The sequence below is a fragment of the Haemaphysalis longicornis genome, unplaced genomic scaffold (genome assembly GCF_048455015.1).
Source record: "Haemaphysalis longicornis isolate Haplotype H1 unplaced genomic scaffold, Haemaphysalis longicornis Haplotype H1 scaffold_10, whole genome shotgun sequence".
In the NCBI taxonomy this organism is placed as follows: domain Eukaryota; kingdom Metazoa; phylum Arthropoda; class Arachnida; order Ixodida; family Ixodidae; genus Haemaphysalis; species Haemaphysalis longicornis.
Genome location: NW_027526204.1, coordinates 66,241,952 through 66,257,661, shown reverse-complemented (window position 1 = coordinate 66,257,661; position 15,710 = coordinate 66,241,952). Strand labels below are relative to the sequence as shown.

Here is a 15,710-nt window from a genome sequence, read left to right as displayed (position 1 = left end):
TCGCGACTTCTTGTGCAGTCCACCTCGGAAGAGCGGCGGTCTCTGCCTAGCGCGTCATGTAGTCTGTCGCTACAACATACCACTTGGTCTCGGACAGGGATGTAGGGGACGGGCCCAGAAGGTCCAATCCAATCTGTTGGAAGCGCCTCGATGAGACGCCGATCAGCTGCAGAAGTCCGGCGGGTATTTTCGGTGGCGTTTTTAGTCGCTGGCAGGCACGGCCGCTCGGGACGTGGTGGGTGACGTCGGATGCATGGCGGGGCAAGTAGTTCTTCATCTTGAATTTCCTAATTGTGCGAGCTTTGCCCAGATGTCCGGAAAACGGGTCGTCGTGCCACGCTTCCCAAATTTCGTCACAAAGATCAGCCAGGATGACAAGAAGATAATTCGCTCTCGATCCGGGGCTGAAATTCTTCTTCACGAGGACGGAGTTTTTCAGGCTGAATGCAGGTAAGTTGCGTTTGAAGGCCCTGGGCACGGCGACGTTGCATCCTTGGAGGTGGTCGATCGTGACGCGTAGATCGGGGTCGGCACAATACTGGGCAGCCAGGTCGCTCTCAGTCACGACACCGAATAACGCGGTGTCTTCATCGGAGTCTTGTGGTGGTGGGTCGACGGGGGCACGGGACAGGCAGTCGCCGTCGGAACGTTTCCTCCCGGATTTATAGACTACTGTAACGTCGAATTCTTGCACGTGCAAGCTCCACCTACCAAGATGGCCCGAGGGGTCCTTTAACGTGGCGAGCCAACACAGCGCATGGTCGTCTGTCACAAGATTGAATGGTCTTCTATACACGCATGGGCGAAATTTTGAAATGGCCCGTACAGTCGCGAGGCACTCTTTCTCAGACGCTGTGTAGTTTCTTCCTTCCTTAGAGAGACCACGGCTGGCATAGGCGATAACACAGCCGGGCGTGGCACGGCAGTAAAAATAAACAATAAATAAACAAACCCATACACGGTTGGCGGCAATGTACACCGGGCGGTTTTTCTCGCGGGAGCATCATCACCGCTGGCATTTAGTCAACAACCACTCATGCGCTACACGGATATCTTTGCCCACTATCGACATCAACAGCGTACGTTCCCCTATCCAATCTCACAACCTGAAAGAGATGAAGCCCCCAGCTTCAGAAGACTCCAGACCAACACCGATCCGCACGGCACCGCCCTCCATGCCATTACACCAACCAAATATCAAGCCACCTATAACTACTGTCGAGCACCCGGTATCCAGACCATCATGGATGGGAGCGTCAGAAGACAAAAGGTCTTAACACCATCTCTAACCCATCCATTCAACAGTGGACGGTGTGGTTGGCCAGCAAGAGCCGTACAATACAGCTTGACGTGGTGATCAGGGAGCACGTGGCCAGCCAAAGCCAGGGAATCCCGGACTGAGCATCCCCACCACCGGTCCTAACAGCAAAACCTGTTGTTAAATAAATATTTCATTCATTCATTCATTCATTCATTCATTCATTCATTCATTCATTCATTCATTCATCCAGTCATCATTCATTGACGTCTAGAATCATTGTGATAGCTATAGGTATCACCAGGACGGAGCGCCACTGCGTGATTTGCTCGTCGCAGCAGATACGCCTTTTCTCTTTGCTTTGCTTTTGCGGGTATTTTCAAATGTGGCTATAGAAAACGTTTATTGGTGCAGCTGAAGGAAATCCGGCCAATAGCCACTATGCCGCGGCAATGACGTAATTACTGCGGTTCAAGATCTAAAACACCAGGAAAGAGACAAAAAAATGGCTGCTGCTTAGCCCAGCTAACTCTGGCTATTCAAAGCGAAAGCTTGGCTTAGTCTCATGTATATTTGGTTGCACTTGTGTAACCTTTCATTAAGCTGCAATTTTTATACTGTTCGTCCTTAACCAGCCGTTCTATATGGTTGTGGTGCCGCTTCCCGTGTTTCCCCAGCCGAACGGCTCGCTCTTCCTTAGTCCCCGACGCTAGCTTCGCGTGCTTGGCCTTCCTATAGTGAAGCAGCACCCCCGACAATATCCGAGGGGTGATCAGATGCCGCCTTCCGCCGACGGCTCAAAGCCTCCAGGTCACGCGCAATGCTCAGGGAAGAGAAGAGGGCCCAGCACAGCTGTCATCCATGGACAAACCGCATGCGCAGGGCTGAGTCACGTGACCAGGCATCGAACCAGCTGCGGACAGCGAAAGCGCCAATCTTGCACTCGTGGTGGCGCTTTTCGGCTGGCGCATGCCGTTGAAGGCAGACCTCGGCCCATCGAGCCACGTGCGCCGCATCTGCGGTCCAATGAAGGTCGTTTCCTCCACGATGACAAAACCGTCGTACGAAATATGCATACCTTTGCTATAGTATCTTTCTAGCAAGTAGCTTTTGTGTGTGTTACTTGGAAGCTAATGAAACTCTATGAGTGAGGGTAAGGCTAGCAATGTATAAACTCGCAAATGGTCATGGTAATGTTTTTTTTCTTCATTTGCAGAAATATTCTGTTACTTTGCTTAAACTCATAGGTGCACAGTTTCACTGTTTTCCTTGATGCAATATGTTGCGAGTTACTGCGATAGAGCTGTTTAATGTATTATGTGAATTGATGTATTTCGCGAAAAGGGGGCCGGTGCCCCGTCAGGCGGTTTTAGGCTTTAGCCCTGGTCTTCTGCTAGACATGTATACTGTTGAAGAAAAAATAAAGAAAGAAAGGAAGTTCTTAATTTATCTGAGGGGTATAGAGCAGCAACTTTGGGTTGAAGTACTTGGTGGCCCCTATTTAAGTGGTGGATGGGTTGTTGACGACATTCTCAAAGAATTTAAAATTTAGAACAACTTTAAGAAAAGTATTGCAGGGTTCTTAAGCACCAACGTGTTCCGAGGATGCGAATATGACACAATTGAAGAAGTTGTTCCGTATGAGGATCCGTAGTTCCGAAAATCTTGAAACGCGCTGTCATTACCCCTCAGTCTGCCTTAAATAAGGCTTGCGGTCCTGCCGGCGACACCGCTGTGACCATGAGATTGCTAAGAAAAGGCGATGGCTCTTCCCAATGGACCTAAAAGAAAGTTTGCCACACATTTATGCTTCGGGGATGCCCTACTTGCAGCGACTCGTTGACAAAATCGAAAAGTTTGGTTGTTGGTTCCATTGCCCAAGTTTCCAGCAGCGTTAAAGCTTGCCAGGTATCCCGCACGAGTAGCCCGAGGCGGCACGAGAAATGCGACGAGGAACCTAGTCATGATCACGTTAAAAATCGGAAGATGTGTACAAGGTACTGCGGGTGAGTGGTAACGTCCATCCTGGCTATAACGGCCGAAGTACTATGACCACTTGCATGAACCGGCTTTTTTGTTGAAACTACGCAAGTAGACCGCATATGTATATGTAGCCGTTTTACAATAGCTTCCAACTGGATATGTAGACTACAATACGCAGGCTGCAATACATCACAATATAGACTGAAACAGTACACAACAGGCTACATTAGGCTAGAAACGGCCGTAGTAGGATATGTAGCCTTTTTCCAGTGATACAGGTATGTAAAGTGTAGTCACTCGCTCATTCGCAGAGGTATGACTGCGATCCTGTGAATACAAAACAGCTGTTGTTAGCAGCAGCTGGGAGAGAAACTGCGATGCCACCGCGTCCTGTGTGGCACACTTTTTGGCGGCCCTAAAGACAAACATCCTCACCGAAATAGGTCGTGATTCACCTTGATGCCAGAGAGACGACGCAAGGTAGGTGCGGCAAGAAGGTTGAGTTTCAAGTTTAAAGTTTTATAGAGAAAAATTTACTTGAAGCCACTAATTAATTTTAATGCATTCGAAACTCTCTCCATTTAAACAGCCGAGGGGACGCCTTACGATAGGTACAAAATTACTTTAGCGTATTTCCTATTTTTTTAGAACAGTTAATTTACAAATGCAATTTTACCAGAAAATTTTAACATAAGTAGAAGGCTACTGTAAAAAAAAGGTACGCATTAGGTAAGGCTGATTTTGCAGAGTGATTCTTAACATAACTGTCCGTTGCAAGGAAAACTCCATTGCTGATAACGTCTAATTCCTTCAGACACAGTTTAGAGTTCACGAGAGGCTTTCAACAGATTTTTTAGTGGTTATTCCGAAGCGACGAAACAGGAGTTTCTGGGCAGAGTACCCAAGCATTTTTTGGGAAAGAGCGCTGACTCATTGTTGTTAAATTCTGCGTGGGATGTACTATACAAACATTTTGTTCCGCGACTTTTTCATTTTAAGTTTTGAAGTATAAATATTATTAGTGACAATACCATCTTAACGGTAACTTTTGCGCATTCGATACGGGGACACAGAAAAAGGTTACACGAAAAGGGTCCCCGTATCGAGTGCGCAAAAGTTACCGTTAAGATGTCAAACCAACTAGCCCGCCTATCCGTATTATGACAATATTATTATTTCGAAAGCGAAAAAAGGCCAAGTTTAAACTGCAACAAACACGTTAGACGAATGACTGTGATGTTCTGGTAGACTGGAAAGGCAGGTGTATAATAATGGCCTGATAATAGTGAGGTTCACTTGTTTGTTGTCAGAGAGTAAACGCTTGAAATATTTGTTTCGTGCTTTCCCAAAGTGGCCATGAAGACAATATACAAGGTCGTTTTATTCGAAAGATCTGGTGTTCTATAGTTCCCACAGCGCTTGTCGGGAAGGAAGCGATGAATTATTTACTGCGAAATTTATCAATTTAATATAAAAGTTTGATTCTCAGGCTAAAACGTCTTTTTGAACGATGTTTGCAATAACATCTATGAACAGGTCTTCCAACCAACCTGGTGTTGAGGGGAGTCTTGCTTACTGTTACTCAACCTAGATGGCGCTCAACCTAGAATGCTCCAAGTCGTTTTCTGCCTGTAGCATGCTTGTGACCGTATTTAAACCCGGTTGTTTTTGTTCATGAAGATCATAGTCGTGTCTTGAAATATGGTGCTCGCTGGACAAATAAGGTCACGTAAAACACCGTCGCTTGCGTCAAGCGTCTAGTGTCGTCTGAGAGAACCCCGAAGCCCCGCAGTGCTGTGCATCGAAACGAGGTATAGTGTCCGCAGTACCACCAACACTACCCGCATTGGTACTTCTATGTCTACTTGTGCTTTTGTAACTTCCACTGTTTGTCCCACCATTCTTACGGATATAAAAAGTATCTGCCCTAAATTCAAGCGCAAATAGCTCGTTCGGCAAGCTTATAGGTTCTGCCTAATTTTCGTTTGCTTTTTCAGGCCTCCGCCAATCGCAGAGCTGGCTGGTATGACACCATAGGTTCTGTTGCGGGAAATGAGCTAGTAGATCGCATGGCCATTCCTTTCTTTTTAATTATACAGCTTATTTGTGCGAAGTTTACGTTAATTGTGGTGTCAGCATGATCCTAACGAGGCTATCTTTTGAATGAACCAAACCTGCATTGTTTTCTTTATGGCCCCTTGAAGCGTAACTGTAGGCAGCAGGTTTTGTGACTCTGTTTGAAAGCACAATACAGCGAACTTTAAGAAAGTGCTGTATTTTTCAAGAAATTACTATATGATGAATACGACAGACCAACTCTCCCTCTCACATTGTCGCTGTTTGTATTCCATGCGGTAACCTTCTATTCTGAATGACTTCTCCCCATTATGCGACAAGGGAACAGAAAACCAAATGCGTATGATTAAAAAGTGTTGCGAAATACGTTACCTCATAACGTTCTGTAGGTAAACTGCAAGTGTGTAAGTGCATGAGGGCCGGATTTGTAGGAACAAAACTTTACCCTCATAACTTTCTGTTGGTAAACTGCGAGTGTGTAAGGGCCGTATTTGTATGAACAAAACTTGATTCCGAGAAAATACAAGAGAGTTCACCCTGAAGAAGTGCTCTTGCCAACTACTATGACCTCAGAGGGGCACTGAGGAACAAAGCATGTAGATGTGGGTTGACTAAACTGGATAAAGAACATGATGCTGAGAGAGCCCAGAGTTTGAGTCTCCTGCCGTTATTGACGTCCGAAAGGCGTTGCATGATTGACATGATGGCCAAACTAGGACAGTGACTTAAAACGTAGGTCTAAATAGGGTGTGGGACTGCACTGTTATATACTGGTGGCCTTTCTCGGTTACGGACAATGTTGCAATTTAAAACATTACATTAAATCCACATGGAGGCTCCGTATCTCTCAATGTGTACAAACAATCCTAAAGGCCTGTGTTTTTACACAGAAAAATATTGATTGCATTGTGTTATTTGCATCTTTTAACATTTGTGAGACTTCCCTGTTTCACGCTTGACCTAACTGTTAGCTCAGTAGCGCCTTGCGGCTGCAGATTGTACGTTCCTTGTATTTTGGAGGCGAAGACGTGGACCATATTCTTTTCAATAAGAATCACCGTGCACGAAGCTAACTGCGAACAACAATCAGTGAGATAATGTGGTAAACGTTACTGCGTACTTCTATTATAACATGCACGGTGGGAAAAGATATTTTGTAACAAGAATTCCACAACTAGCTCTCTGGTTCTTACCTGTGTACGGTTTACAAATTTGCTGTTACGAGTTTACTTCCTAGTTTAGAGTTCAGTTTCTAACGTTCGCCGTTGCATAGACTCATTTTCACGTTTGAAAACAACTTGGAAAAATTACCCAATCGACCGCTCGTTCCCTCCACTTATTGGGGCCGCTCTGACAGAAGTCGCTTATAGCACCAGAATGCTGCATTTTTAGGCCACGCCTTTGGGATGTTGTGCAATATAAATATGTATATAGTACGGGTTAAAGTACAGCAATCCGCTGGCGGAAACTCGTCATTTGCGGTGAACGAATTAGAAAATTCCCCCGCATTTCCCCGAGGGGGAGAATGTGAAAGTGCGAATGCACGGTTGTCGGCCCGCTTGCGGCGCTTGCGCTCGGCCCCCGCAGCCCACCGCCTCGCCGCCTTCTCTTCCATCTCTTCCATCGGGTTTGTAGTATCACGTGTACACCACGCAGTTATCAAGCCGCTATAACGCCGCTGAGTCGCCAACGCACGCCGCTGACGACGTAGTTTGAATGCGTTAAAGATATAAAGCGCGTCACTAACACTGATATCACCGTCGCGTCCGTGGCTTGGTCGGTAGAGCGTCGCGCTGCGGCCGCAAAGTCCTCGGATCGAAACCTGGCGCCGGATGCTGTTTCTTTTTAAATATAGAGGAGCACTGCGGACGCCGACGCCGGCGGTGGATGGTCTGGGGTCGCTTATAAAGTGCTTTCGCACTTAAAAGGCCTTCATGGTTTATTCAAACGTCCATTATGAAAACGTCCCGGCAAACTCGTTCCCACTTTTATACTTGTTGGCATGAGCAAGCATTGGAGTCCCTAGACGCGGCACAGACTACAAGAAGTAAAATTACTCTAAGATCGCCGGGAAGTACAATATCACATAACGGATTACGTGAAATATTGATAGCTTCGCCATTGAAAATGCGTACCTTGTGCCAGTGACAATACTGATGACGACATTCATAACTGGTTACGTACTCTAAACGGGGTTAAGGTGTGTGCGCTCGCCTAAATACAGGAATGTAAAGGAAGCACAAGAAGCGATAACGTCTTGCGCCTTCGCGATCACCGCATAACTACGGGAATGGGGCTATACTCGTGCGTGGCGTTTTTTTGGCTACACCTAATGCTTTTATATATGAATTCCTTTATGCCTACCAGTTAATAGCCATTTGTTTCGTTACTGAATTCTTGGCGGTCAAACGTGCTCGCAAACTGCTGAAATATAGCCGGCCCTCCTGACTGCGTGACGAAACAGCATACGCGGCTAAATCAACAAGGAGCAGAGTTAGAGACGCGCCACTGTCGAATGCAATATTTTGCACAAATATATTGTAAATGACTGAACAAGCTGAATATACGCTCCATGCAACCTAAACTTTATTACGAACACGTATTTTGACAACGTTTAAACCTCTGGCCACCGTTCATGCACTGATAACGCTTAACTGTGGGCGGGTGGAATAAAATAGTGCTTGTTTCTTCGTTTCAGTGCTTCAGAGGCGCAGGAGTGCTGTGAACCGCGCCAATGTCTCGCTTCTGCGTGATATTTGCCATCCTGGTAAGACCGTGTCTGAGACAGGCGGCAATGGTGGTGCGTTTTGTTATTCTTACGCAATGAATGGGATGTGAAATCATATGACTTCACCGAGATAACCACTGTAAAGTAAAATGAACATGCATTACATACACAAAGATACACTGAATGCCTTCGCTACTTTTTAAACACACAAGGTTGGCACTCCTTGCAACAACGGGGTGGGGACGACGCTTCTAGAAAGGAACGAAGACGGACGAAGTCGCTGGGAGCATTTTATTGATACATCCCCATCCACAATGCCCGGCAACAGGTCAGATAACGTGATTTTGTCATCCAGGTTGAGAGCGGACGTTTGCAGGCTCCATTTTTTGGTACCTCGAAGCCGCTGTGTGGCAGCGGAGTACCGCGAACAAATGAAGCGACTAGTGAACACCTGCTTCTCAACCAGAAGTAAGGTGGAAGCAAGCATGGACTGTTAGCCGGATGTTTGAAGAAAAGACGGAGTAGAGGCTGTGCCCACAGCCTCGCTCAGTTGCTTTAAGTACAAGCTGAAAATTTGAGCCTTCCTGTGACTGAAACAGAACACTTCTTCCCCCAAGGTCTATCGAGTTGTGGCTTTAAAAGCTACAGATTTTGTTTTTGATAGAGGCTGTTTGAAGTAACACGGCATTGTGCGATTGTATACATAAACATCCACATCGTCATCAGCAGCCTATCTACGCCCACTGCCGGTGAAAGGCGCCTCCCATTAATCTCCAATTACCCCGGTCCAGTGCTGACTGCGACCAATGTATCCCAGAAAACTTTTTGATCTCATCTGCTCCTCTAACTTTCCGCCGCCCTCTGCCCCGCTTGCCTTCTCTAGGGATCCACTCTGTTACCCTTAGGGACCAACGCTTATCTTGCCTTCGCATTACATGCTCTGCCCATGGCCGTTTCTTCTCATTATTTTCTACTAATATGTCCTTAACAAGTGTTTGTTCCCTGACCCACTCTTCCCTCTTGTTGTTCCTTAATGTTACACCTATCATCTTCCGTTCTACTGCTGGCTGAGTCGTCCTCAATATAAGTTGAATGCTCTTTGCGAGCCTCCAAGTTTCTGCCCCGGCAGGTGAGTACCGGTAAGATGCAGCTGCCATACACTTTCTTCTTCAGGGACAATGGTAGGCTGCCATTCATTATCTGAGAATGCCTTCCGTATGCACTCAACCCCATTCTTATGCTTCTAATTCTCTCTTCCTCATAATTGGGACCCCGGGACACAATCTACAAAGAAATCTACATAGAAATTTGTTGGAAAAATGTGATCAAGGGCGCATTTCTTCTCTCCATTTGCCTGCATTGTTTTCCAATCATAGAAAATCCCTCTTACACACTGGCATCTCTCAAGCAACTTTTATGTTCCCATGTGTGCGTTATTTGAATGTAATAGCGCTTTGAATTACTTAAGTGTGGCTAATGTTACGAGTAACTCTTACTGCCTACATTTACTGTCTTACAGAAGTGAAAAACTAACGAAGTGGCATGCACACCGCTTCTGATGTTCAGGTTGTGGCCGGCATCCTTGGCAGTCTGGTGGCGTATGTCATCTATACTTTCGTGAAGGCTGAGCCGCAGGCCAGACCACCACACATTATCTTCATACTGGCCGATGATCTCGTGAGTGAAGAGCGGGATGAAGTATATGTCTGTGTGAGCATGGAAACTTATTATAACAACAAGGTTTCATTTACACCACTGAAAAATCATTGCAACAAATAGCTGCGTCAAATAGTGAACTTCAAATCCTATAAATTCCAACCGGAGAAGCTGTGGAAGGTGTTTAATAACAAATTCGGCTATACACTACAAGTACACGCTTAAAAGATTTTGAACAAACCAACAAACACCCGTGTCAGGAATTTCACAATTTTCGTGGGACTGCGCCGCCTCTTAGTGCTTAAAATGAGATCCTGCCGGGAAGTATGAGGTCGGCAAAACAACGTGAAGGCGGAAGCACCCGCAGTTCCAAAGCCAAGGTTTACATGCAAGTACTAGAATATGAGTGAATAGGTCGACAGTGCACTTCAGTAATACCACACTTTGTATGGAGGAAGATGGCGAAGAAGTGGTACTGGTGTGATTCACTTAAGGATGTTTACGTCACACAAGATATCCGCGCGTTTAAAATATATTGTCTTTCCATATGCCCGTTGTTAATGTGGATACGCTCGTAATGTGTGCAAGCATTTATTGACGGCGAATAATTTTCGATAGGTAAATAGATCTGCGGCACAATGTTTTTGTTACCAGTTCGATCCTGTAGGTTCGGATGTCCGCAGACAGCTTGCAACATTGTGTACGGAGAGGAGGAACGGCTGGCATCCTCGAGCAAAAACCCTCACGTGGACCCTCGCGCAAATATATATTTTATTGGTCAGCCGGTGTTCGTGAAGCGTCTCTGAGCCGCCACACGGCGCATCGAACGGTGAAAATGGGCGAAGCGCAGCGCACTTTGCAATTACCAGCTTATTGATGCACTTATCAGTGGAGACAATGTGACTGGTATCCAACATGAGACGGGCGTTCGGCTGTGATATAGAATGTTGCTAGCCAGTCACCTGCGTTTTGCCGCGTACATGTATGCTCATTTAAAGGCCATTGTTATTGGTTGCGTATCATCCCTTATCAGGCTTTGAGAGCTGTCAGGGTTCAGCGCAAGGTGGACGGATATATAGGCGCACTGTATCAACCTGGAGAACAAAGCCATCTTGAGAGAGACAACCACGCTATCTCTCTATGGATGGCTATGCTATAGCATCCCGGCAGTGGTTGGGGGGATAATAATTTTTATGTTATTATTTGCATATGTTTACACACTGCAGCCACTTTAGGAGCTGTAGAAGGAGTGCGGTGCCTCGCACAAACTACAGTATACAAAAAAAATTAAGCATAGTGATGACGAAACAACATGGTGTTCGAGCAGCTTTACAAGCATGATAAAAAGCTACATGAAATTTAAACATTTAGGGAACACTTAGTAGTTGATGCGGTTTTGGGCAGGATGTCTGGGGTTTTCTATCAGAATGATCCCCAAACCAAGAACGCCGCGGTGTTCACACATATATATGTATATGTATATATATAAAGACCTGACCTTCTCTCAGAATGTGTTGCTCGCTGGTTCACATGAAGAAATTGCCTTGATTTGTCGTTGGGCGTGACTGTCAACGGTGTTCATAATCGAATTGGGGTTTTTTCGTTCGGATAAGCTTAACGGAACCGTCTAAGTTTCATCAGTTAACAGCCATCTTCAACCTGTCCGTTATTTTTATACCGCTGTAGCCTTCAATTCAGCTCAGAGGCTCGGCCTAAACTCCGGAGTCCCTTAGCCGTGGCGGCACCGTGATGATCGCACGATAGTTAGCGCAGTGAGCGCAATCATAACGGCCATCAAAAAATCCGCAGGTAGGTCAGCGCATCTTTCGTGTTAAACGCAGGGCTGGGCCGACGTGAGCTTCCATGGGTCGTCCCAGATTCCGACGCCCAATCTGGATGCCCTCGCAGCGGACGGAATAATTCTCAACAACTACTACACGCACCCGACCTGCACAGCATCGCGGGGAGCTCTTATGACGGGCTTCTACTCGACACGATACGGTATATGACTCCATTCCGCAGGTTGAGGTTGTCTGCAGAAAAAATAGCAGTGCAGGAACTTTAAAGCAATTATTAAAGGTAGTACTACGTGGTAAAAGCGTTGAATGTAAGCTGGGCGCACAAACAGTTGTGGAGCGCAATATTCGAGTAACTGCCTCCGATATGTGTAAATCTGTGCTTTAGGCCTTAGTGTGCGTCTAAAATTTACTAAACAGATTTCTCTTCTTTATTAGGGGAAGTGCGTTTAGGGCTGTGCGATTAACTCACAAACAAGCTGGCCAGTGGTGGGTCGCCGCCGAATTAAAACTACAAATGTCAGAATGCCTGAGAATAAGCTGCGCAGCCTAGCTCTCCATCACCTCAATCAAAGCTCGACAAGAAAAAAATGTCATTACGAGTTTTCTTGTGATGGTAGCAGGGGCTTGCTTCACCCTTCACTGCCATTCATTTCAATACACACTGAAGCTGAGGTGAAGGGCATGAAGTGGCTCCGGCTGGTGTTGTCCTATGTCCGTTGTGAAACAGACATCGTCATTCTTTATTCTGTGAGAACACGATGGGAACAAGATGGTACAGCCGTTTTAAAAGACAAGTCGGCTATCATTTGCACTTGTATACGCGCTTGACAATACGAGTTAGAGTCGTTTTGAAAAGTTGTGAGCCCTAACAAAGGGTTTTTCGCCACAGCCAATTGAAAATAAAAGCTGATCTCTCGAGTGATGGTGTGGAACTGCGCCAGAAACCTGGCGAAAGAACAGTGTATGCTGTTATAACGCTGTCGGGAGAACCTCGTAATGAAATTCCCTATATAACTTGAATGACTACCTTCCCTTTACTTTCTTAATCCGCGAGCTTTTGCCCTGGCATAGAACGTTTTGAGAAACGGTGAACATAAAAATGCTCACAACCATGCAAGAGCATGGAGGTAGAAAGTGGAAGAGAACGAGAAGATACAATTACCCAACTCTTTTTTTACCTACTCTTAACATTCTGCTGTTATAAAAACGCAAACGCTGCAACTTTGCGAAGTTGTTTTATCGCTAAAATTGTGTACAATCTTGCAATCATCTTTTAAAACGCGAATACTCCCCTTTGTGGGACGTATGTGCGACTCCCACTAATATATATGCTTGGGGGTGGTTACTAAATAATTATCCGCAAGTGTCTTCAGATATTCACTGTGTACAACTACTCAATCAAAAAAGCGTAGAATATAGAGCCGTCTTGGACGGAAAAAGTGCTGCATTTCTTTTTCAGGAAACAAAACCACTTCCTTGCGCACGGTATATTCTTTAAAACTCTCACGAAAGAAAATTGAACAAGCTTCTTAAAAAGCATCGGGTGCCAATGTCGCTGCGGAATAGTACTTTGCCTTGCAATAGGACGCTTTTGTTAGTGTTCCTTCATTTTTTATGGCAGTATCAACTGCGCAGTAAACATCAGGTAATGAATCTGTTCTACTGCGCGTGTATTCCTACGCAGGGCTTCAGCACAGGCCAATACAGCCTGGCCAGCCATACGGGCTTGACCTAAACTACACCCTGCTCCCACAGCACCTCAAGCGACTCGGCTACGAGACGCACCTCATCGGAAAGGTGGGCATGCTCCCGATGGCTGCCGTGTTATGCATGAAAGTTGGCGGCAGCGGGCTCTACACAGATGAAGGACATTGCCGGGATGCTGTGCCATCCACCCGGCTGTTTATTATTAGGCGAAGCTTGTAACTACAGGTACAAACCGAGACAAAATAATGCTTTCCCTCAGAGCAATCATCGGACCTTCAAGCCCAGTCATGGCCAACCCAACGCCTCGTGTTGTGGAGGGAAACCATCTTATCGCTCGTTTCTTCTAATATAAGGGTGGCGGGAAAGAAAATAGAAGGGTACCTTCTGTCGAAAAATTATACAAGAAAGCACCCGTTGCACCCAATTTCACTGGGACTGACAGCCTAGATCGCCGCCTGAACGAGGCATCGTTTGTGTTTTGCCGTGGGATGCAATTGTGTGTGTGTTCACCACGTCCGCTCAGCGCGAAAACTGAGATACTGCCCAATAAACTCTGTTTAACCACTTTCAACCACCGCAAAATTATTGGCTCTCATTCTATGCGTGTACCTGGTTCATAAATATACGCAAAACTTAGTATTAGCGATGATCGCCGTCCACGCTCCACAGAAATGAAATTTCCGCACACATTTCCCCTAAATTATGTTGCACCTCCATTTCGTGTGCTAAAAAAGTTAGCTTGTCATCCACCTTCCGAAATTACAATGGATCATGATTACGTTGTTAGCATGCGTGTGCTAGTGCTCAAACCTGGTTAACTGCATTTCGCGTTGGTTGTCCCAGGTACGGTACCGCAATACTTATTGAATAATAATCGTAATAAAAGTTGTGTCGCCGAAATAACAGCATTCTGGGTCACCATCACACAGTAAGCTGTTTCTGTCCAGTGCCGAACGAAGGCTGGTACCCGAAATTACCAGCTGTAGTTTAGCCCGTATGTCGAGTAGCTGTAGAATTTACGACTCCAAACTAAGCGACAAAATAAGGCTGGTCCAGACATGTAATGTAATCAGGATAAAAAACAAAAGCTGGAGAGTTAATCTCAATGGTTACAAAGCGACGGTGAACGAAATAGGCAAGACCAAGCATTCGCCAGAGCAAATTCAATTATATGGCAGTTAAAATAACTACAACATAGCTGCAGCAAGACGCTACAATGTCGCTAAACTACGTTTCTAAAATACTTTCGCCGTCCCCCATTGGCGTACTAAGCAACCAAATTGCATCTTGTGATAATGTGACATTTACTACTCCTAGTTGCAGACACCCAAGTAGGCTACAATTGACTAAAGCATTAAAAAAATAAAAGTAATTCATTTCAGTTCAGAGGAACAGATTCCACGAAATCCGCCAGTTTAAAGAGCCAAAAAACTATCGTTACGTATACCATAAAAATTTTGGGGTTTCAGCACCTCGACATCGACCTAGAAATTTTATCAACCATTACAGATCCAGTAGAGAGATAAGGCATTGAACAACGTTTTAGAGAAGTTACCACCAGCTCCACCCAGTCACCTTATGACGTAATTGTGTGTGTAAAAAAATGTTATGTTTCACTTACTCGAAACGGCTGAGATGCAAGCGTCCAGGGCACGCCAATTAGCGCATTTCTCCTAACATTTTTTTAACAATTTCGGAGGATTCAGCACACCAAATACGGGGACCGGAGGACATCAAAAGCTGTAGGTGCATTTCTAGTCGCCATGGCATCCTCTCAGTAATATGAAAAAGCGGATACATGATTCAATTATGCAATGCCAGATAGCGTATTGTGGTCTTGTTTGAGGTACCAAACCCCTGACCAATATGAATAGAATGTCACGCCCATAAAAGGAAACCACTCGCCTGTTCGCGGGCTAAGAGCACTGCGCATACACTAAACTGCTTATATTCGTTTGAAATCTTCGCCGGTTCGCATGAAGCTACCATTTATTGTTGTATTATGCGCAGCTAAACGTTGCTCCTTACTATTTGCCTCGTCAAAATGTCAGCGTTAAAAGGACGCATACCGGCTGCCAATAGTCGACAATCAGAAAAGTGGCTCCTTCCAAAAGCTCGCACAAACTACGCTCAACAAATTCTAAAATATATAATACCCTACACACTGAACACTTATCCAACTTTGTTTAATGCCCTGCAGCTAATGCACTTGATTTTATTGAAAACTTTTCAAGCAGGATTCCCTAACCGTAGAACAATGGGTGTGTTTACATGCGCTTAAGTACAATATTTTGCGTTTACTGGTCTAATTGGAAGTGAAGGTGTTGTCTTCAGTCATAATCTATGTATCTATGTACCTAGTGTCTCGAATTTCTTCATTGTTCACAGCGTTATGTGAACGTTTAGTTCTCGTGACTCTTTTTTGTGCTTACCCCATTTATTTTATTCTTTGTTCTTTTCGGCCCTTTGAAAAACTGTCATTTATCCTGTGGGCATACATGCA

General features: G+C 45.4%; 1 protein-coding gene across 3 annotated transcripts in view; it reads left to right on the top strand.

The window, feature by feature from the left end:
- The first annotated feature begins 3,613 nt into the window (after window positions 1-3,613).
- LOC144158652 (arylsulfatase B-like) overlaps window positions 3,614-15,710 on the top strand; it is a 57,023-nt gene continuing 44,926 nt past the window's right edge. For 2 of the 3 annotated variants that reach the window (XM_077689686.1, XM_077689684.1), the window contains exons 1-5: window positions 3,614-3,721; window positions 8,016-8,084; window positions 9,612-9,722; window positions 11,543-11,702; window positions 13,185-13,297. In XM_077689686.1, the coding sequence (XP_077545812.1) occupies window positions 8,052-8,084; window positions 9,612-9,722; window positions 11,543-11,702; window positions 13,185-13,297 (417 nt within the window). In that variant the 5' untranslated portion in view covers window positions 3,614-3,721; window positions 8,016-8,051. The remainder of the gene's footprint in view (window positions 3,722-8,015; window positions 8,085-9,611; window positions 9,723-11,542; window positions 11,703-13,184; window positions 13,298-15,710) is intronic. The other variant, XM_077689685.1, reaches the window with a different exon arrangement.